General features: G+C 40.5%; 1 protein-coding gene across 2 annotated transcripts in view; it reads right to left on the bottom strand.

The window, feature by feature from the left end:
* The window catches only part of Primpol (primase and DNA directed polymerase), a 38,246-nt gene that overhangs the window by 11,325 nt on the left and 2,646 nt on the right, over nucleotides 1-24,275 (bottom strand). The window contains exons 2-8 of one of the 2 annotated variants that reach the window (XM_038328911.1): nucleotides 22,616-22,692; nucleotides 21,255-21,492; nucleotides 18,435-18,532; nucleotides 15,195-15,324; nucleotides 6,797-6,944; nucleotides 1,932-2,165; nucleotides 1,091-1,253 (exon numbers count right to left, since the gene is read on the bottom strand). In XM_038328911.1, coding sequence (XP_038184839.1) covers nucleotides 1,091-1,253; nucleotides 1,932-2,165; nucleotides 6,797-6,944; nucleotides 15,195-15,324; nucleotides 18,435-18,532; nucleotides 21,255-21,431 — 950 coding nt within the window. In that variant the 5' untranslated portion in view covers nucleotides 21,432-21,492; nucleotides 22,616-22,692. The remainder of the gene's footprint in view (nucleotides 1-1,090; nucleotides 1,254-1,931; nucleotides 2,166-6,796; nucleotides 6,945-15,194; nucleotides 15,325-18,434; nucleotides 18,533-21,254; nucleotides 21,493-22,615; nucleotides 22,693-24,275) is intronic. The other variant, XM_038328913.1, reaches the window with a different exon arrangement.

The following is a 24,275-nucleotide window of genomic DNA, read 5'->3' as shown; positions in this document are numbered from 1 at the left end:
CATGTGCTACCACATTCAGCTTAATAGTCCTTCTTAAAATTAGTTTATATAGATTTTTTTTCCTTAAAAAGTTTTGGGGAGATACAAAGGCAGGTGGATTTCTGTGAATCTGAGGCCATCTTGGTTTATATAGTGAACTCCAAGCCGACCAGTTTACACAGTGAGTCTCTGTCTTAAAAAAAAAAACAAACTCAAAATAAAATTAAAAAAAAAAAACTTTTGAGGAGGGTAAAGGGCAAAACAACATAGTAAATTAACATGGTTTAGTCCAGTTGTTAACTAGTTTTGTTTGTTTTAGGGTTTTGCTTGTGTTTGTTGGTTTGGGGGACCAGGCGATGAAGGGGTGATACATGATGCCATGCAGTCCAGCTGGTCTTGAACTCCTTGTCCTTGCATGTCCACCCCCAGGTGCTAGAATTACAGATAGGTCTAGGAACTAAGCACATTCTGGGCTGACAAAGTCGAAAGAGTGACCAAAACACAGAAACCCACTGTGCAACAACAGACGCGACAATAAGCATGCCATCGCTTACAGCATTAAAAGTTTTATCTATAATTGTTGGCCAACTATTAACTTGGAAAATATTTGTGATATGTTATTGAATAGAAAAAATCATGTGACATAACTATATGAACATTGATCCCAATTAAAAGACATTTTCTAGGGCTTGGTGCAGTGGATCAAATACAGGGCCTTGAGTACTCTGGGCAAGTACTAAGGCCAGAAACTGTTTTTGATCAGGGAGCTACGTAAGATCTAAATGAACGTATGTATATGTGGAAAGAAATTGAGACAGTAGTAATTAGACTTTCAAACACAATGCAAATGTCATTATATTCTACTTTATAAGTGATAACTTTAGAATAATTGGGATTTTAGAATACATTAAATATAATCATTAAAAAGATATAAAGAGGAAACTGAATTGTTAGAAATATTTCTTACCATTATTTTTCAGAAACAGAGAAAAGAGGCTTTTAAAAACAAACTTTTTTTTTCTTAAGGTAGAATCAATTTATATAATTCACATTTTAGCACTATACAATGATATTTACATAAATACATGATGATTAACTCTGTTCTACAGACCTGACATTGCTCACCAGGGAAGACAGGAAATACTGGTTTTCCTCAGAAATATCTTTTGACTGTTCTGGGATAAATCTGTTATCTTCAGCAACCTCCAAAGCCACACATTTTCCTATCTTTGATGATTGATATAGTCGAAAGTTTCTGTTTCTTGTATAAACTCCTACATCAAAAATTAATTTTAAAAAATGAATGCATGCTTTCATGATTAGTTTTATGGCCAGCAAATATTTTTCTGCAAAAGTGCCAGAAAAAAAATGATATTTTCCCATATACAAAATTAAGGCAATATACAAATTAAGATGAGCTGAAGTTAAGATGATAGAAGGCCCCAAGCAGATAGCTAACTCAATGATTCTGGGGCATCTCTTCAGAGGAGAGCAAACAGAAGAACGGGACAAAGCACCAGAAAGAATTTGCAACTGAGAGCTGCCAAAGAACTGTAGCAGAAAACACCATAGAAAGGGAGGCACCAAGAAAAAAACAAGAGTATCTACAACTAATCCGATGAAAGGTGCGTAAGATTTCTATCCAGAAAATTACACAACATGGCAAGAAATGATAGCCAGACTAAACAAGAGAACAGAGCAGAGTCCGAAATATGTGCAGACTCTGGGTTGATGGCAAGCGGTACTGTCGGGCGGTGGGGAGTGAGAGCCATTTCCAGTGAATGGTGCTGAGATTACTGGGTGTAACAAAGTAAAAGATGAATCTTGACTTTTTCACTCAATAAGTGAAAATCCATTCCAAGTGGATCACAGAACCTAGGCAGAGCCCAAGCAGGCATGGACTTGCCTTTCACAAAGGATGCAGCACAGTTGACGGTGCCAATGCCACCTACCTAAATCTACAAAAAGACACTTTTCTCCTATGCCATTCTTCACAACTAAAAAGGAAAGGTCAGGGCTGTGCTGCTTAGGCAACTCCGGCATCTCCCAGGCTTCTGAAGTCTCTTGTTCTAATGGTACATCACAAAAACAGGAAGCTTCGTGGCCCATTTCCTCTGGAATTTTATCTTCATCTTCCTGGGTAATTAAGTGAAGAGCAGGTTGCAGAATTTTTCTCACAAAATTACCTAAGAAGAAAAGGATTTAAGATTACAACCAATTCTTATTTTCCGTAGACTATAACTTAATGTTTAAATGCATATCTACAAACAACAATTTTATGCACTACAGATTTTCTCCAGTTATTCATTGCTATAAACTGTAACTGGCAAAGTCTGGCGAGTTCATCTCCTCTCTCCTTCACTTTGAGAGTCCCAAGGCTGTTTCCAACCATACATCTCCCTCAAACTGGCCACAAGATGAACTATGGGCTTAGAGCTACTATCTGGAATTAATTCATATATTTCGTACTTCAACATCTGCCCTCAGACTCTGATCTACCTACACTGTGGAGAATTGGTGAGACAATTGAACTTCTTTAAATTCACATGTACTATTTATACCACAAAGCCAAGCATTAATCCAGTTATTATACTGCTTTGGATATAATACTGCATACAAGAAATAATGTAAGAAAACTTCTCTAGAACTGTATATTGGGCCTTATCACTTTAAATATTAAAAAGCTTCAATATTTACTTCATAACACACACATGCTTTACACTCAAAATCTTCTTTTTCTAAATAAGACTTTCCTATGTAAAGAAACAAATACAATTTCTTTTTGGTTTGCTTTTTTGAGGCATGGTCTTCCTAAGCTACCCTGGACACCCTTGAACTTGGGATCACCCATGCTCAGTCTCCTTTATTCTAGGACCGCAGACCTGCGTCACCATGACTGACACATGCTTAGCATCTTAAAGAAACTAGAACTGGATATGAGGCACTGGCATACTCTTGCAGCTCAAAGGAAACAGTCGGGAGCCATGTGACTCCAGCTAGGGCTACACAGCAAGACTTACTCTCAAAACAAACAAAACAGGGCTGGGGAGCTGGCTCAGCAGTTGAGAGTGCTTCCTGCTCTTCCAGAGGACCAGAATTCAGTTCTCAGCACCCATGTCAGGCAGCTCACAACTGTTGCAACTCCAGCTTCTGGGGATCTGACACCTTCCAGCCTCAAGAGCATCTGCACTCGTGTGGCATTGGCATAGATTCGGATTCAAACACACACACACACACACACACACACACACACACACACACTAAACATAATTAAATAATTGTAGAAAGCTGGGCTGTGGTGGTGCACGCCTTTAATCCCAGCACTTGGGAGGCAGAGGCAGGTGGATCTCTGTGAGTTTGAGGCCAGCCTGGTCTACAAGAGCTAGTTCCAGGTCAAGCTCCAAAGCTTCAGTGAAACCCTGTCTCAAAAAAAACCAATAATAATAATAATAATAATAATAATAATTTATGTATTATTATTATTGACCATTAGAACATTAAAATGAAAACAAAAGGATTTGATTCTTGCAGTAACACAAAGATGTGGTTATTTCTGGAGTGAAAATGAGCAGGTGGCACTGGTTAACAAGATACAGTGTATCAAAGGACTCTGAAACAGTATAAACATAAATCGATAGAGCTGACTCCCCTGGAAACTTCAAATTCCATCTACCTGGCCCAGATAATAAGAACAGAGAGAACTGGACTGCAAAAAATGGTTACATGGGTAGTACTGAGGCAGCCAGGCCTTTGACCCTTGGCAGAAAGCTAACATGGCAGGAGCATGATGGCAGTCAGCCAGCCTATTAGCACTCTGGCTCCCTGCCCAGACCCCACTGTGTCCTTTCTTCTCTGATCTGTGGCAGATGTGTGCAGTAGAGATAAAATAAAGTTCTCTAATCTCTCCCATTTGGCCCAGTTCCTCTTTCTGCAAGGCTCGTAACAAGAACTTGAAGTGTCATAAAGAGGAACACCAAGACCGGGGAAATAAAGGGGAAAGGTGGTCTAGTCTGTATTCCCTGAATCGCATTCCAGCTGTACAGACAGCCTTGGATGACGGGATGATAGCCTATTTGTCAACTCTCACTGTGGCTGTGCTCTATGACAGTAAAGGCTTTTTTCCGGTTTAGTTTTTTGAGACAGAGTTTCTTTGTAGCTTTGGAGCCTGTCCTGGAACTCTCTCTGCTCACAGAGATCTGCCTGACTCTGCCTCCGGAGTGTGCGCCGCCACTGCCCAGTACTAAAGACTTTCTTACTCTCGTCTGTATGACGAAGTTCTACCCCAAACTCAGATACGATGTGATCTACTTTCAGAAGCTATGTGCAGCAGAGGTTGCTGGTCACTAGCAACTCCCTCTTCTCCTCTGGCTAGACTCTCACCATGCAGCCTTCCGTCAGCAGTCACAGAGCAAACTGAGAGGAGAAAGCAGGAGGCAAAGAAAGAATTCTCAGGACTGTCTTCAGACTCTGCTTATCCTCTGTGCACTCACTCAGAGAACAGTTAAAAAATGACCGCTTCCATTTATTACTGCTGTTAATAATCTAAGTATTATTGATACCAATATTAATACATGCTAACCACTGAAAATAGGAAATAAACAACAGTCCCTGTCATCAAGAGACAGTTAAGTAGAACTCGCAGAGAGCTCAGCCTGAGACCCTGGGTTCAGATTCCCAGAAACTATGGAAAATATGAAAAAGGCCAAGCATGGCTATACCATCAGTAACTATGGTGCTGGGGAGCAGAAACAGGCAGATCCTGGGGGCTCGCTGGCCAGCCAGCCTAGCTGAAATGGCCATCTTCAGGTTAAGAAGGGATCCTATCATAGAACAATGATGTGGGAAAGTAACTGAGGAAGATAGCCTCATGTCGCCTCTGGCCTCCATGTGCCCATAGGGGTGAGTGCACCTGCACACACACATGGACATGTTTACACCCACACCCACACGCGTGCTTGTGTACACTACACAGAATAGAGATAAGAAAACAGGAAATCACCCGAGGAAGTGGTAAGCACTTTCATGTAACACCGGACACTGCCCCCCAGGAGAGCACTGGCCTTTTAAATCCTAGAGCTGGAGTGACACACAGCTTCTCAGATGACCTGAGAAGTTCAAAGTCTGGACAGATCATCCAAACTGAACTTCAGACAGCAGCAGCAAAGGACTAGAGAAGCACGCTCTGGTGGGAACTAAGTTATAGCTGGAGTGGAGAGATGAGCTTAGAGCACAGTGAACCTTACTGTGCAAGTGAGGCAAGAATGAGCCCTGGAGAGTTTGAGGTACATGTGCTATAATCACCCCACTCTAGCTAGCTGGCCAAATAATCCGGTGGAGATCAACCGAGGCTGAAGCCTGCACCAGCACTGGATGGTGGTGACTGATGCCACTCACTAACAGACATCACAGGAGAAGGAGCAAGTGCTTAGGGAAAGAGAGGGAGCTTGGGAAGTGGAAGGACATGTTGAATCAAAACGTCTGAGTGGAAATATTAGCGGGATGTTGCTGCAGAAATCTGGTGTCTAGAACAATCTAGGGTAAATATAAAGACCCTAGTGGTCTATGCGGATGATAATGGAAGCCGTGAGAGTGGGTGACCAGGGAAGGTGATGACAGAGTGAATAAAGATCCACGCGTCCTCGAGCCTGCAGTTCCTGACACCCAAGGGATGAGAGAAAGAGTCTGAGGCTGAGCCAACTAATGTGGCAAGGTAAGGAGCGAGCACTCCAGCTCGCTGTGACCCCGCCCTTCTCTAACCCAGCACGGTGTGTGTGTGTGTGTGGGGGGGGCTTCAGAGCCCTATGCCAGGCCTTCAGTGACTATGCCATTCCTCTTTTTTAGGTGGCTGTGAAGTTACTAGACACTGGTAGCTCTGAAATGGGTTGTCTGTTACAAGGATATTAGCCAACACTCTTTAAGCCTAAGGCTACTATGATCTGATGAACACCAGGGCTCTGGCTCTCTTTAAACCTTAGAGTTAGGTGTTCCCACTTGGCCTATCCACATGCCCTCTGGACTGACTTCACTTTACACCCTGGCCTTCATTTGTCCTGGGGCAAATACTCTGCTCACCCTTTCAGGTGTGTACCCAGACATCACTGCGGTTCTAAAGTTCTTCCAGGGACAATGAGCCCTTCTTGATATGACCCAGGGTCCAAGCCCCCAAACTAAGGCTAATTTAAGGTTGAAGCAAAGGTCAGAAATACAGATAGACATCACAGATAAGGCCTCTCCTGGCTTCTCAGAAAACTGAAAAGGAATCCTATTGGAAAGAAACCAGTATCAGGACATGCACAGTTATCTCAGTATGTATGGTAAGAGGCCTGCCGCTGATATCCTGAGTGGGTTAAACTAACTAGAACAGAACAACAGGTCAAGAGCTGAGGTCAGTCATGCAAACTTGGGCCAAAATCGAGGCCTATAGGACAGAGAAAAGCCGGGCTCAAGTTTGAGGGAACTGAGTGAGGAGAAGACAGCAAAATCTAGGCAGACGCCCTCCAGCCAGGGGGAGGGCTTGGCTGTCTCTCATTGGCTGGAGGTACCCCCACATCACACTATGTCACTTAACCTATATAAGCTGATGCTCACAGTAATAAACTGAGTTCCTGCTTTGACTTGACTCCCTACCGCGTCTGATTGTCCTGCATCACGGGGCAGATAGCACACTCACCTTTTTCCCTGAGGAATAAGGAGGCTAAGGAGGCCTAACAAAAACTCACTTCATCTTTTTAGAATAGGTAAGCAACCAAAAAGGTTAGGAAAACCTAGAAAGTTTCAAGAGGAGAAGGAAAACGAGGATCTTTGGAAAGGTACTCACCAACATGAATGTTATCTTTAAATGCCGCATCATGGAGCTGAAATATTAGATGTCGGCTAAATTTTTCTTCAGTGCTGGAATCCAAGTTGCAAACATCTTCAGCTGAGCAGTGAACATTGTATAACTCCTCAAGTGCTTTACAAACATGCTAAAAATATAAGCACATGTAAATAATGTACTGTTTTGATTTTAGATTTCTCTATCAATCCAAATACCTTGTTACAAATTAGATGATTTATCATCATAACTTTTATAACAACCCTGTCAATTTTCTTATAAGTTGAAATACATCACTTAAAATTACTATATGTTTATGTCAAAATTTTAAAGGTAAGGCTGGAGAGATGGCTCAGAGGATAGGAGCATTGCCTGCTCTCCCAGAGGTTCTGGTTTCAGTTCCAGCACTCAGATGGCAGCTCATGGCCATGTGTTCCTCCATGCTAGGAACTCCAATATCCTCTTCTGTCTTCTGGGCACTGGCTGCATTTGATATACAAATACACGTGCTGTGGTTGGGATACAGGAAGGGTGGATATGGGAGCAGGGAAGTATATATCTTAACTAAGGGAGCCATTTTAGGGTTGGCAAGAGACTTGACTCTAGAGGGGTTCCCAGGTATCCAGGGAGATGTCCCTAGTTAGTTCCTTGGGCAGCTGAGGAGAGGGAACCAGAAAAGGCCAGATCCTATAGTCATACTAATGAATATCTTGCATATCACCATAGAACCTTCATCTGGCGATGGATGAAAATAGAGACAGAGCCACACATTGGTGCACCGGACTGAGCTCCCAAGGTTCAAGGTCTAAATGAGGAGCAGAAGGAGGGAGAACATGAGCAAGGAAGTCAGAACTGCAAGGGGTGCTCCCACCCACAGAGTTGGTGGGGCTGATCTAATCGGAGCTTACCAAGGCCAGACGGACTGGGACTGAAAAAGCACAGGATAAAACCGGTCTCCCTGAACATGGCGGACAATGAGGGCTGCCAAGAAACCAAGGACAAAGGCACTGGATTTGGCTCCTACTACATATTCTGGCTTTGGGGGTGCCTAGCCTGATTGGATGCTCACCTTCCTAGACCTGGATGGAGGGGGAGGAACTTGGACTTCCCACAGGGCAGGGAACCCTTACTGCTCTTCAGACAGGAGAGGGAGAGGGAGTGGAGGGGGGAGGGGGAGATAAATGGAAGGAGGGGAGGAGGCGGAAATTTTTAATAAAGAAAATTAAAAAAAAACAAATACACGTGCTGGCAAAATGTGCATAGACATAAAATTCTAAAAATAAAAATTTTTCTCGTCAGGCTGGAGAGATATCTCAGTATTTAAAAGCAGTCGCTACTGTTTCAGAGAACCCAGGTTTGATTCACAATACACACATGGTAGCTCACAACCATATGTAACCCCAGCTCCAGGGACTCCTATTCCCTCATCTAGTCTCTATAAGTACCAGGATCACATATGGTGCACAGATATACATTTAGGCAAAAGCACCCAAACACATTTTTTAAAAAAAAATTCATAAGCTCTCAGGACTGAAGATTCTTAAAGGTCAAGCAATTTATAAACTAATCTCCTCTAAAACCATGATTGTTATGTACCTCCTAAAATATTAGCTGTCTTAGTTAGGATTTCTATTGATATGAAAAAAAAATATCATGACCAAAACCAACGTAGGGAAGAAAGGGTTTAAGTCATCTTACAGCTTGTAGTACATCATCCAGAAAAGTCAGGGCAGGAACTGATGCAGAGGTCATGGAGAGAGGCTACTACTAGCTTATTCCCATGGCTTGCTCAGTCTACTTTCTTATACATCCAGGACCACCTGCCCACGGGTGGCAATGCCCCACAATGAGCTGGGCCCATCCACATCAATCATTAATACAAAAAAAAAAAAAAAAAAGGGCCCGCAGGAAAATTTAGAGAGGGCATCTTTTCCATTGAGGTTCCCCCTCCCCAAATGACTCTGGCTCATGTCAAGCTGACAAAATACCAGAATAGAAGCTAAAAGTTAGAGTCTCTGGTTCCAGCGCTTTTATTTTATTTTACTTTTTTCTAGTGCTTTTATAACTTATTAGAAAATTTCCCATTTCCATTGAACCCACTTCTACCTCGAAGAATACAGCCTGAAATCATACAGCTTAGGAACCAACATTTGGATTTAGAAAGCGCTATTTGAGTTTTGGCCCTGCCACTTACTGTTCTTAGTGCTGTGATGAAATCTAATCCCAACAATCCTCGGCTGTGATATCAATAGTAAACATCACCTGACTCTTGGAGTTATTGTAAGGAATAATGAAAACGGAGGTTAAGGAGTTAGCCAGTGCCCCACACAGGTAACTGCTTAAAAGTACTGCCTGTGGAGGGAGCATCGAGACAAGTCCCTCTCCCGTCAGTCTTCTCATCTGCAAAACGAAGAACTGCCTACCATCAGTTAGCAGAAATGTTTGCAGGAGTTTGCCAACCACTGAAATATCTAATAGTTATACAAGAAATTATACCCACTACCGAATTCATAGTATTAGTTCATAACTACTTCATTTTATTTCCAGCATCTGAGCTGACTTCTCCTGAGTGAAAAGCGCTCTCCCTCAGTCTGTTATTTTTCCTAGACATCTCCTTGAAGAATTTACAGTTTCACACAGCTTACATCATTGTGATACCTGCCCCCTCTGTGTAACAGACAGGGAGCACACTCTGCCTGCCCCATTCTAAACTGACTAGAATGTAGACATAGCTGTGTGAGCCAACTTGGACAGTGTAAGGCAACAATTTGGGGCAGGGGGATAGAGCAACAAGCTTAGTTTTTAATACAACAGAATTACACTGGATATTATATGAGCAATAGATAACTTGCCATCTTTTTAAAGATGCTTTTTTGTTTATTTTTCCAGAGAGGGTTTCTCTGTGTAGCCCTGGCTGTCCTAGAATTCCCTTTGTAGACCAGGCTGGTCTCAAACTCAGAGATCCTCTGAGTCTGCCTCCTCAGTGTTGGGATTAAAGGTGTTTGCCACCACCACTTGGTTTAAGCTATTTACAAGTTGGATCTTTTCTATGGCAACTAACTTGATCCTAACTTATTATTCTTTGCTAGATTAAGCAGTAACCATGTCTCTCTGGCTCACCATTTCATTCCTATCATCCACATACAGAGCTGACACTCAGTAGCTGCTGAGAAGCACCTGGTATTTGAATAAACTTCTGTGCTCTGAAGTTATGGAGAACAAATTCAGTGGCTCTTTAGTTCTGGTATCAACCTTTCCTAAATCCTACTTCCCAAGTTGAGCAGTAAACAGAATTATAGTTATTTATGAAACTACACTATACAAGGTTTCAGACACATGGAAGTTAAAGATGCATGATTACTTAAGCAATCACATTACTGACAAAATGCATTAACACAGAAGCCATCCTAATTGGCAGGAGTGGCTTTATTGAACCTTATCAGTTAAGTCCTTGAGCCCAAAGATGTCATAACCATTTGTTATTAAAGTTATTTATTAACTGCCTGTTAATTTAAAGATAAGAACTAATTGAATTTTATGGGTGTGGCAGTGCACACTTATAATCCCAGCACTTAATTGGGAGACAGAAGCAGGAGGATAAGAGGTTCAGGGTTTTCTCTGACTACATAGTGAGCTGGACCAGGCCCTTTAGAGTATATGTGACCCTGTTTTATCCATCAAAATGGCTGTGGGTAAAGGCACCTGGTGCTACATGTTCAAATCCCAGGACCTACACTGTAGTGATGAGCTGTGGGCAGGCTTCCCGCCACCCTATGCCCCAAAATAACAACACACAAATTTAAACACTGCCTGGCCCATTATTTCTAGCCTCTTATTGTCTAATTTTCACATCTTGCTTTAACCCATTTCTAATAATCTGTGTAGCACCACGAAGTGGTGTCTTACTGGGAAAGATTCAGGACGTCTGACCTGGTGGCTGGCTTCATGGCATCTGACCCAGAGAAGAGAGGCATGGCGATTGACTAACTTCCCTTCTTCACAGCATTCTGTTCTGTCTACTCCGCCTACCTAATTTTTTGTCCTATCAATCAAAGGGCCAAAGCAGTTTCTTTATTATCCAATGAAAGTAACACATAGACACTAATCCATCATTTCCCCTTTTTCTGTTTAAACAAAAAAGGCTTTAACTTTAACATAGCAAAATTACATAAACAAAATAGTTATCAACTAAGAATTACAGTTACAACATTTATATCTATTTTATCTTTTATCATAACAAAGGAAAACAACTATAACTATCTATCTATTCTTTAACTCCATCAAAGATTCCAGAAGGATATAATATTACCTAAGTAAATGAGAAGTGAGCAACTTGCAAAACTCTAGAAATCACAGAGACATCTTGCTGCCTGGACAGTCAACCAAAGTTCCTCTGTACCGTTGGGGCATCCATCTTCGGCCTACAGGCCCATAGTTTCCAGCAGATATTTCCATGAAGCAGGAAATTTCAAAGGTAGTTCAGTCACTTTCTGCTGTGTCCTTCATAATGTCTCGCAGACTCTTTCTTGAAAGATCATCTCACATTTAGGCAAGTTCAGCAGTCCTCTCTCTGCGGGTTCTTTGTGTCCAGTTTCTGCAACAGTCCAGGCAAGAGCAGTTTCTTGTGCAAATTGCTATCAAACTCCATAAGGATCCCCTTCAATGCCCATCATCTTCTTGAAGTAGATTGGTGCTGCCAGGAGCAGACGTGTCTCATTGTTATGAAAAGCTCTAAGTTATTAAAACATTTAAAATGATATATCTCTATATATCTAGAAAATCTAACTAACATGACTACAAGCTTGATATCAATGATTATCCATTAACAACCTATATTTCCTAATTATACATTACATTTTTAAATGAACTACACATTCACAATACCTTAATCATTATTAGAAATACATATACATATAACAAAATTGACCTTAAATTTAAATCACCAAAGCAAAATCCATATCAATGCAAATTATTCATATCTATATCATATCCTCCTTTAAATGTAAAAGAACATTTATAAACAGTATTTGGGAATATGGGCGCATTTTTTTCTCTCCAAACTGCTTCCTGCTGAATGGGGACGCTGTTAATCAGATCTTTCATGGTGTAACCTGTGTGCCAGGTTCATCTCAGTCATCAGTTGGGTGAAGTAATTTTCTTAAAGTGTTCACAGCAACCTTTCAGGAGGGCTGGGCTATCATACCATATTGGGATAGAAGCAATCCATAGGGTCTCATTTTCTGTAAAAACAAAAGAATCTCTTTTCCAAAGTATCATATCCTTAGATCCAAATTCTGAAGTCAAAGTATTTTCAAAATATCTATGTTGGATTAGTTCAGCAGCATTTATAAACAAATATCTTTTAGCAGCTGTTGCTCCTTCCTCAGCATTCAAACAATTCAAAGAGAGCATAATAGTATACAGTATCAAGATTCTCTGTGTATTTTCCATCTATACGACTTTACTTTTACTTTTATTTTTTTGAGACAGGTTCTCTATATATCTTTGGCCTGGAATAATTCTTTAGACCAGGCTGTCCTTGAACTCTCAGAGATCCCTCTGTCTCTGCCTCCAAGGCATAGGGATTAAAGGCGTGTGCTACCACACCTTAAAGTCACAGAGGTCAATCTACCTCTGCCCCTTGAAGTCACAGAGGTCAATCTACCTCTGCCTCCTAAGTGTTGGGATTAAAGGTGTGTACCACCACAACAAACTACTTCCTTTCTTTTTCTTTTTCTTTTTCTTTTTTTTACTTTTAAGAACTTTAACTTTAGTCTACATATATTTTCAACACATTGTAAACCATTTTGACGTTTTCTTCAACTTTGAATCTTTCTTTTACTGTATATCTCTCTTTTTGGACCACATGAGTCTTTAATTTACGAAACAATATCAGTAGGACTAAAGCTGTGATTTTGACAGCTAGATACAGCCCATTCCTTAGCTTTCCAGCCTCATGGCAGAGGTACGGGCTGTAGCCATGTTTATCACCACAACTCTGTGGCGGTTCAAGGTCCCTGCCAGCAAGCAAGCTGCAGCAGTGTTAAACAACAATCAAAAGCTCCATAGTCAGGATCGCCTGCTTGAAAGAGTCAGAGTTTGCCCTGGTAGGATGACCCAGAAAGCCGGCATTTTAAAACAGCACAGCTTTTTTTCCTACTACGGCTGAAAACCGAAAAACACATGTTCTGACCCGAGAAATTGCTGCTACCAAGAAGCCATGCTTTACTCTATTCTTTCCCAAGCTTTCTCAAGCTTTCTGTGGATTCAGTTATCCACGTGGGCGCCATTCTGTAGTGAGGAGCTATGGGCCGGCTTCCCGCCGCTCTATGCCCCAAAATAACAACACACAAATTTAAACACTGCCTGGCCCATTATTTCTAGCCTCTTATTGTCTAATTTTCACATCTTGCTTTATCCCATTTCTAATAATCTGTGTAGCACCACAAAGTGGTGTCTTACGGGGAAAGATTCAGGACGTCTGACCTGGTGACTGGCTTCATGGCATCTGACCCAGAGAAGAGAGGCATGGCGATTGACTAACTTCCCTTCTTCACAGCATTCTGTTCTGTCTACTCCGCCTACCTAATTTTTTGTCCTATCAATCAAAGGGCCAAGGCAGTTTCTTTATTATCCAATGAAAGTAACACAGAGACACTAATCCATCACTACACGGTGGAAAGTAAGAAACAACTCCTGCAAGTCATCTTTTCACGTCCCCATGTGAACTGTGACACATGCATGCCAAAACACAACAAACAATAACACTTAAATATAGAAGCAAAAGAACAAATAGCTAACCTAATTTAAGTTTCATGAGTCTCAAAACAAATTTACTAGATTATAAAGTTTCTATGCGCAAAGAAACTAAAATGAAATTAATTTCAATATAATTATTTATAGCTATATTAAAACAATACTAATATGAACTGTTCTATCAAATAGTAAACATGTTAAATAAAATTGTTATACAATTTTGAAGTTAGATTTCTACAACGACCTCCACATTTTCTTGATATAGATTAGTTCTTTAATGGTTATATAGATAAGATGTAAAGAATTAAGAGGAAAAAATTAAACCCTTAGTGTTTAATTTTCATGTGTTTAGTTAACACATGAGTTTTATCCTCTGTTTATTTACATTAGGGATATTTCTACCTTCTAATATACTGTAGCACTTTGTTTAATAGTAGCAACGAAAACCTCTGAATCTTAGTTCTTTGTAACTCATCTATGTAAGAAATCCTATATTAGATTGTTGAAATAGATCACATAACCAGAAAGTCAATACTGATGAATTAATTATGACAAACACAAAGTCAAAAACTAAGCCAGTGACTCATACCTGCGGTCATCACTCCAGAGTCAAAGTCTGGAAGATAGCCTCATGTTTCAGGACAGCATGCACACACACACATACACACACACACACACACATGCATGCAAGCGCACGCACGCACACACGCAACCAACCACCACCACCAACAGCCCATACAATTTACCAGTTACAATAAAACAACATATTGAGTCTTCAGTGCCTATTTTAAGACTAAAACGATTTGTTTGTTTTGGAGAATTTTACATGTTTGTTTTGCTTCAGAGTCAGGAGAAAGTATCTACAAATATCTTTCATGTAAACTTAAAGTCAAATATGCAAAGATCTAACAAAATTAGCAGACCTCCTTTAGCAAAAACATTTAGATTTAGATACATTTTCAAGCTATAAAATTATTTTTCATAAAATTTTCATATGGTTAACATTCAAAATAAAAAAATTTAAACCTACTCTGAGGCTCCATGGTCAATGCAATTTTCATACAATTTAGGCAAAACAATCTTAAGTTTTTAAAAATAGACATCAATATATAAGTCCGTATTTCTTTTTACTAACATAGCTAAATAAAAAAATTAAATATTAACACTTTACTTAGATGAAAACAGACGTAACTATTTGTATTCTAGGTTTCCCCAGTTACTATCTGTAGCATCCAGATATGTTCTGGTCTCTTTGAGTCTTAATTATTTTTATTCATAAAGGCGCAATTACAATTTCCAAAATTCCCACCAGTTCAAAATCTGATAATACTTTCAGTCAAAATTTCTCCGAATTTCATCTCAGTGTCCAATTTTAAGAGATTTGCTTTCTCTGGCTTTTGCTACAGATAAGGTTTTATATTTCCAGTGAAGTTAAACAATGTTCACATTGTCATTTATTTCAGCTTTTTAAACTAAACATAGTAATTTAAAAAATATACGGGGCATTAATTGAATTTTCATTTGGTTTCATAGTTTACTCACAGAAATAATGTTGTTAAGAACTAACAAGGAGAAGTAGAAGAAGTACGGAGTACGTGTGACATACAGAGGAGCCAGGGACTGTGGGAGTGGGAGAAGGACTTACCTCTATGAGCAATGCAACCATCCTTTTCCCATCAGCTCCTGGGTTGGCCAGTTTGTTAAATTCCAAATCAAAATAAAGCTTGCACACAGCATTCTCAGGAATAACTTCATAGCAATGCAAGAGAGTTTTCCTAAATTGAACAATTCAAAATTACCAGATTTGTATCTTACACTGTCAGTTTTTAAACGCAGTATTACTGGGGTGAGGCGTGACAGTAGGGGGACAACCTGCGGAAGCCACTTCCTTTTCCATCATGGGTACCAGGACTGAGCTCAGGGGGTCAGACTTGCACACACAGTGAGCACTTCACTAACTGAGTCACCTTACCCGCCCCTTACACCTTTGAGAATATGGAGTTAGTCCTGTGCTCAAGAACAGTGACCACTGTGCTTTATGAATGTATAACTATGAATTAATAAACTGGTAAAGACTATTGCTAACAGTAAGTCTGTGGCTCACAGTATTAGCATATCTGACAAAATGACGCTAACAATTGCACTCAGAAAATTGTAGCTGGCAAAGAAGGTCAATCTTGCCGTGCTATTTACTCACAAATGTCTTGATATGGTCTAACTTTTCCATTTGCTGCTTTTGCTGTCATTTTGGAACAAATATTATTTAAGAAAAGAATGTTCTTTCTCAAACTAGAATCCCAGAAACACACACACACACACATCCATGTATCTTCTGTGGGAATTTTTAAAATCTATATTTTCATTAGGAATGACAATTTTTTTGTTTGTTTTGTTTTGTATTGTTTTTCAAGACAGGATTTCTCTGTAGCTTTGGAGTCTGTCCTGGAACTCTGTAGACAAGGCTGTCCTGAGCTTCTGTACACCAGGCTGGACTTGAACTCACAGAGATTCATCTGCCTCTGCCTCCACAAGTTCTGGGATGCACCGCCACCACTGCCTGGTTTAAGAAGACACTTTTAAATGCTTTAATGTATTTATTTTTATTTCATACGCACTGGTGTTTTTTTCTGCATGTATGTCTGTGTGAGGGGTCAGATGCGGGTGCTCGGAATTGAACCCAGGTCTTCTGAAAGAGTTGTCAGTGCTCTTAACCTCTGAGCCGTCTCTCCCACACCCTTTAAAATATTTTAGAAAGGAAATTCTCTCTTGAGACACCTTCACACACCTCTTTTAACTGTGTAAATTGTTCTTTTCCTATTTCAGTCTCTCTCTCTCCCCTCTGGACCAGTGCTTAAATCTTTACTAAAATCTTATCTCCATAAATATGTTTTTAAAATAATGGTTTTTAAAAAGTAAAAAAAAAAAATCTGCATCTCTAGAAGTCAATAATTGTCCGACTTATGTAGGCATGAGAGGAATGGTGCTGAGTCAAAAATGCAAATACGTGAAATTCAGGCTATACTCTTACAAATAAAGGGTCTGTAGTAAGTTTAAACAGGAAAAGTAAGGGTGCAAGGGCTGGAGAGACGGTTTACTGCTCTTCCAGAGGACTCGAGTTCAGTTCCCAGCACCCATGTTAGGTACCCGACAACTACCTATAACACCTGCTCCAGGGGATCTGACATCTGCTTCCTCAACACCTGCACATGTGTGGCATTCACACATACTCAGAAATAAAAATAAATAAAAGTTTTTAAAAAGTAAAAGTGATGGGAGTACATCATCATGAGGCAGACAGTCCCTGTGGGTACCACACACACTGTGACAGCCTTTCACCGACAGTGCAGACAGTCACCGTGGGTACCACATACACTGTGACAGCCCTACATTTACAGTCCAAGATGAGATTGTGTTTCAACAAAACACCATCTGTCACACTGTATTAAGAACCACTATGGACCAGGTGTGGTGGTGGATGCCTTAAGTCCCAATCACTCAGGAGGCAGAGGCAGGTGGATCTCTAAGCTTGAGGACAGTTTGGTCTACATAGTGAATACCAAGAAAGTCAGGGCTATGCAGAGAAACCCTGCCACAATAAAATAAAATAAAATAAAACAAAATAAAAAATAAAAAAATACCAAAACCAAAACAAAAGAAACACTCAAACAAAAATCTTCATTCACCTTTGACTGGCATGCATGTATACAAGCATAACTAAATCTAGTTTTATAACTGAAGCTATATAATAACTTAAATAACATTATTATAAAAGCATTTTAAGTCATTGATTTACTCCCCTTTCCACAGATAACTCAAGTCTGAGAAACAGATTAATATAACAGGTATATTAAATGAATATATAATACGGTAGAAGATGAAAAGCCATCTCCTAAAAGCTGTCTTCTAACCTCTACCTGCACGCCATGGTACGTGTGTCCACAAGTGCATGAGTGCACACGTGGGCACATGCAAACACCACACATGCATGCATGTAAAATAAATAAATGAACTTTAAAAAACATTTAAAAGATTATGTGTGTAGGGCATGATGTTGTACACCTTTATTTCCAGCACTCAGGAGAGGGAAGCAGGCTTCTCTCTGTGAGTTCAAAGCCAACCTGGTCTACACAGTAAGTTCTAGGTCAGCCAGAGCTACCTAGTGAAATCTTGTCATGAAAAATAAAAAAATAAAAAAGAAGAAAATTAAGTACTAAAAAAATGATGTCAAATATGGAACCTCCAAATTACAAACACTGGAGTCAATGACTGCCAGAAAGATAAATGAGTCTATGATTAGCTTCTGTGAGTACCGTAACCATCTTTTTAAAAGGAACTTCAGAACTCAGTTCTAAAGGTTAAAGAATAATGAGCTGGGTAGTTTTATGTCAGCTTGACACAGCTTCAGTCATCTGGAAGGCAGGAACCTCGGCTGAGAAAATGCCTCCATATGATTGGGCTCTAAACAGACAAGCCTGTATGGCATTTTCATGATTGACAGGGCAGGCCCAGCCATTGGTGGGCGGTGCCATCCCTGGGCTGGTGGTGCTGGGTTCTAACAAAAACCAGGCTGAGCAAGCCATAGGAAACAAGCCAGTAAACAGCAACCTGCCATGGCCTTGGCATCAGCTCCTGCCTCCACGTTCCTGCCCTGCTTCGGTTCCTGTCCTGACTTCCTCCAATGATGAACAGCGATGTAGATGTGAAAGCCAAATAAACCCTTTGCTCCTCAACTTGTTTTTGGTCACAGTGTTTCACCACACCAATACTAACCCTGAGACAAATACCAAATCATGTAGCCAGGAACTGAACACCAGTTTGGCATGAATTAATTCCAACAAAAAAATGGAAACCCAACTTTAGTTAATTACGCTGCTCTGCTACTTACCGGGACTTGTAGTAAAACCAGAGTTGAGCATAGGACGTTACAAGGTAAACACGCTGTCCGTCTCCTGCTTTGCACTCCACAGCAAATACGTGAACATTCTGTATAAAATTTAAAATAATTTTTGAAAAATTTACAACCAGCCAATCTAAGTTCTGCTGTAACTAATAAAGGTTCATAAAGAATTTTGCCATTCAAGACAGCAAAATTTGGAATATGAACAATTAACTTATTAAAAGTGAGACAGTTACCACACCCATGTTATCTCAAATCTATACATTAATTTTTTTCTTTTAAATCTATTTATTTTATTTCATGTGAGCATTTGGTCTGCACGTATGTATGCATACCGTATGTGTGCCTGGTCTCCAAGATGTCAGAAGGTGACACTGGATTTCCTGGAACTGAAGTTGTGGATGATTGTAAGGCATCACATGGGTGCTGGGACTCAACCCTGCGTCCTCTGCAGGAGAAACAAGTGCTACTAACCACTGAGTCATCTCTCCAGCCCTTAAAAACTGTGTATCTAAAACAATTCTTTATTTTTTGGCTGGAGCAACGGCTCAATGGTTAAAAGCACTCACTAGCTGCTCTTTCCAGAGGATTTAGGTTCAATTCCCAGCACCCACATGGTAGCTCAGAGCTGTCTGTACCTCAGTCCCAGGTCTAATGCCCTCTTCTGTCCTCCTCGGGCACTGCATGTATGTGGTACACAGGCATCCATTTATGCAAGTACTCATACAATAAAAATTTTTTATTTGTCTTTATTTTATGTGTATGTGTGAGTGCCTGCATGTATGGTATTTCTCTGTGTACCATACTCATGCAAGGCATGCTTGGAGGCCAGGAGAGGGCATTGGATCGCGTGTAACTCTGAACTACTGAGCCATCTCTTCAGCCCCCATTTTAAATCAGTGACAAGATACACGTGTAAGACACAGACATACTTTCCAGATTAAAAATAAAATTGAGGGCTGGAGAGATGGCTCAGAGGTTAAGAGCATTGCCTGCTCTTCCAAAGGTCCTGAGTTCAATTCCCAGCAACCACATGGTGGCTCACAACCATCTGTAATGGGGTCTGGTGCCCTCTTCTGGCCTGCAGGCATACACACAGAATATTGTATACATAATAAATAAATAAATAAATAAATAAATAAATAAATAAATAAATATTTTAAAAAAAAAAAAAATAAAATTGAAAAAGGAGAAAGTCCATTCTTAATTTCCTTACTCTCATTTAACCTAAGACAGTTTCATCTCTTAGTTTGTAAAATTAGAGTCCTTTGACAAAATTACAAAAACTTCCATACTACTATAAACTATTTCAACTAAAATATATTAATAAATTCTCCTTTCCTACAAAAATGTAGACAGGATTAAATATGTTTAAGTTATGGTGACTCGCAGCTGCTGCATCAGGAACTTCTGCTAATCCAGCACACAGGAGGCTCTGCATGAGGAGATCCTGCTAATTCAGGCACGCACAAAAATTTTATGTCCCTCTAGCTAGAAGTAGCTGGTGAGTCTATTTTCATAAATGAGAAATCATGCGAAGACTCTGTTGCTTGACTCTTAAAGCTCTTTTGGCAGCTGGGGCTGTGTCTCAATGGTACAGCACTTGCCTAGCGTATGTGAGGACCTGGGATCAAATCCCAGAACAGGAAAAATCTTTCTGAAATAAACTTTACACTGGTGAGTGGCAAGTGTATCCCTATTTGGTTCTGGAAAGAGCAAATTCAAATGACTCTGTGTATAAATTTTAAATCCTGATGTCTGAATTAGGTTTGCACAGAATGAGTAAGAAGGCTTTTCCAATGTCTCCTATTTTGTGGAAACCTGCACAAGTTATTTCTCTCCAATATGAAGAACTTTTGTTTTTTACACAGAATCAATGATCGTAATCACAATATATTTAAACTATTTAAATATTTTTATTATATTTATGTATATATGCGTGGGATGCTTGGGGTGGGGAGATGCACTTGCCAGGACATGCATGTGGAGGCCAGATGGCAATTTTAGGTAATTAGTCCTCTCCTTCTACTGAGTGGGTCTCAGGAATCAAACTCAAGCTATCAGGGTTAGCAGCAGGTGCCTTTACCCACAGAGCATTTGGCCCAAGTTACATTTACTTATGTATTTATGTAATTATGTATTTAATTATGCATCTTATCTTTTACTTGTCTTTATATTCCATAAGAGCACAACAAACAAACAGTAGGCAATATGATGTGTATTGCTTGGTTAATTTAATTCTGGGCTTGGCCTCCATGCTCCTCGTAAGGCTGGTGCACATTAAGCAGGTCCTCTCGCTTGCTGAATGTGCTGGGAATATGCTCATCCTCCCTCCCAGCATTTTCCACGTCAATGCTGCCACACAGTCCACAGTTTTACAAACAAGATAATAAATGCCATTCTTTGGCCAAGAGATGGGTCAGTGGTTGGAAGCACTTGCTGCTTCTGCAGAGGACCCAGGTTCAGCTCTTAGCACCCACATGGTGCCTCACAGCCATCTATGCCTCCAGTTCCAGGGGATCTGACCCCTCTTCTAAACTACATGGACACTGAATGAGGTGACACATATATATATATGCAGATAAAGACACTTACATACATAAAGTAAAACTAAAAGAAATACCATTATTTTCATTACTAAAATACATACTAAGTGGTTAAGGAATTCAAAGGGATATTTTTACAAGTCCTGTGCTATCAAGATTACTACTGTGTTTCCTTGGTAGAGTATCTGATTTGAAATGATAACAAATAATGTTTTTAAACCTTGAGTGTTGCTTAAGATTTAAAACAAAATCAAGCAATCACCTCTTTACAGCTTTTAACAAAATTAAAAGCTTGATTCTGACGATGAAAGAGCTTCCAAATGGAGGGTGGTTCTTCTGGCTTGGACAGTCTCGGTCTATACACAGACGACAACGGCTTCCTCTCATAGTTAGATGCTCGCTCTTCTATTTGCTTCCGCATTGATTCCCATTTCCTCATCGTTGGTTCAGAAGCAGGGAGAGAATAAATCCAACCTCAGAAAGCTTTTTATCAATTAGTACTAAACAAACAAAAATATTAATTCTTTAGTTTAGCATTTATTCTGCCTGGTATAATCTCAAATCTGGTTTCCTGACACTTGTGTGTTTATTTTCTTTACATTTTCTTCTTTGTACAAACAAGTCTCACCATAGAACAGGAACAGAGCTGGTCACTACAAATCCTCAGACCTTCCCTCTACTAGTCTTAGGACTATGGCGAAGTTAATGAAAACTCCATGAAATCTTGGTTAATCAATTACAATTGGAATCAATTGACTCTTGAATGTTCTAGGCTGCACCTTGTGATAAGACACATGAAAATGTTTTATGAATTATAAAGCCCTGGGTGAATGTTTTCAGTATCATTATTATTTCATTGCGGCCAACCTATTGCTCAGCTGATGCTTACTGTCTTGGACCCTGCTCCTGCGTGATCATTTCTTAGTGTACGGGTCATATCTAGGCATCGTGGAAGGTCAGCTTTCTGTTCTTATCTTTCCTCCCAACACAACAGAGGGATGGCAATTCTGCTCCAGGCATAGCTTCATTTGTATGTCATTATAAACTTTGTATTTTGCTACTTCTCCCAGCTCGAGGTGCCACCTAAGCTCAATCACACACTGACTCTGGGTTTGACCACAGGACCAGCTTGGGCCAAGGTCACGCTGACAAACAAAAGATCAGGTGCTTCTGATCAGACTTGGCTCTCTTGGAGTCCCGCCCTGAGACTGCCGTCACAAGTCCAGCAAGGGGTAGAGGACCATCGCTTTTCCACATAACTGCACATCAGAGGGTGAGGGCCACATGAGGAAGATATCCAAAGACAGCTCCCGAGAAGCCAAAGTCAATCAGACATGTGAGTTAGGACATTTCAGATTACACAACATCCAAACCGAATGAATTCAGGACAGAATGTAGAACTGCCCAGCTTTAACCAGAGACCCACTTAAAAAAATAAATCTGTTGGATTTTTTTAAAAGAAAATCAGCAAGTTTCATGCTGGTTTTTACACAAAATTAGATAAATTGGGGCTCTTCATCAATATCAGCTGTGCTATTATGTGCTCATACGAAAACAGATATATTAGTTTTTAAGTGAGACAGAAAAATATACTAAAGCATTTAGGGGCAAATTATTATTTACCTCTGGCAATGCCCTTGTCTTCAATTTTAGCAGAAATCTTTGCAGTGACACAATCTCATTAGCAAATGGCATATTCCCTGAAAAGAAACACAAAATAGCCCTAAAAAATTGAGAAGAAAGATTCCTCCATATTCAGTTTACTTTAATTTGATTCATATATAGATAAAAGTCTGCTCTATTTCAGAAAACCTAATTGATTTTATTCTGTGCAACTTAATTATATTGTTGCCCCAAAATAACAAACAGAATGCAATCATACCTGAATCATAGAGTCAAAAAATAACTAAGAATGGCCATATACGTGTTCACATTTAGTGATACTAAAATCGTCTCACACACACACACACACACACACACACACACACACACAACCTGGTATGACTGTGGGAATATGCTATCCATGAAAGTCCTAGAGTCACAATGTAAAACCCGTTGAAGATACCCTGCTGAGGAAACAAGGAAGGAAAGCAATGCTAAGCATCTCCCGTGGCCCTGAATTGGCTAACGTGTGACAGCTGGAGCTGTCCGAGAACAACTGGAGCCTGACCCATGAGCAGGGGGGCTGAGCGACAAAAGCAAGGACATAGAGACAAAGCAGCACCTGGCCTTCTGGTTGGGGACGACTGTAGCCCCCATTACAACCCTCTGGGGGAATATGACACCATATCAGACATACTTTCAATTCCTGCTGTGGAAAGAGTCCTACTGTTCTTTTAAATAATTTTATGCCACAGCTCCTTTCCACTCAGAGCCTATTTTCAGTAATGGACTGCAAGTTCCACGGGAAAACACTTGTACGCGTTTAAAGGCACAGGCTTCTAGAGCTCTGTTGTTCATTTCGGCACCAACGCAGTATTTAAGCACGTCTGCTGCAGTCTACAGCTGGAAGGGTTGGCGTTAGAAAACAGGATTAGTCATCTTACAGTCATTAGTGGGAGCAGGGAGAGAGGAATAGAAGCAGAAAGCTGACCAAGTTGCCTGGGTTTACTAGACTTGTCCATCAAGGACTGTGGATGGTCTGGCTCCCAAGAGCAACTTGACTGGGTGGGGGTGGAGGGGGGGGGGGGGGGGAAGTATATGACGTCACACAGGTGCTTTACAGTAACCATTCATTCAGACTGTAATCATTAACACTGTCAACTGGACTGGATTTCAATACGCCCACGTTTGTAAAGAACACTTCTGAGGCTTCTGTGAGGTCACCGTCAAAGGCAGTGAGATCACGCACACTCTAACTTACTGACCATGAATCCCTGGATGGGTTCCTGCTACCATGGTACTGCTGGGAGGTGGTGAAAAGTAGGAAGTGGGGCCTCGCTGAGGAAATACTGCTGTCTGGTTGTCACCATGTAAACTGCTGTGCTACCACGCCGGCCGGCCCTGCCAAGATGGACCGACAACTTTAAAGCACAAATAAATGCTTCCTCCGTTGAGTTATTCTGCCAGGCGTCTGTCACGGCAATGAGAAGTCTGACTAATACAGGTGTAGGTATACCTGAGCTTCCTTTAGTCATGCTCTTGGTTTCTTCCTTCCTTTCCTTTTCCTGAGATGGGCTGTTCCCATGGTTGCTCAAGCTGGCCTCAAACTGAATCCCCCTGCTTCAGCCTCCCAAGTACTGTATTCCAGGCATGGGCCACTGTACACACTCCAGTTTCTTGA

This window comes from Arvicola amphibius, chromosome 4 (genome assembly GCF_903992535.2).
Source record: "Arvicola amphibius chromosome 4, mArvAmp1.2, whole genome shotgun sequence".
NCBI classification, from domain to species: Eukaryota; Metazoa; Chordata; class Mammalia; order Rodentia; family Cricetidae; genus Arvicola; species Arvicola amphibius.
This window is presented reverse-complemented; position numbering and strand designations above follow the sequence as displayed.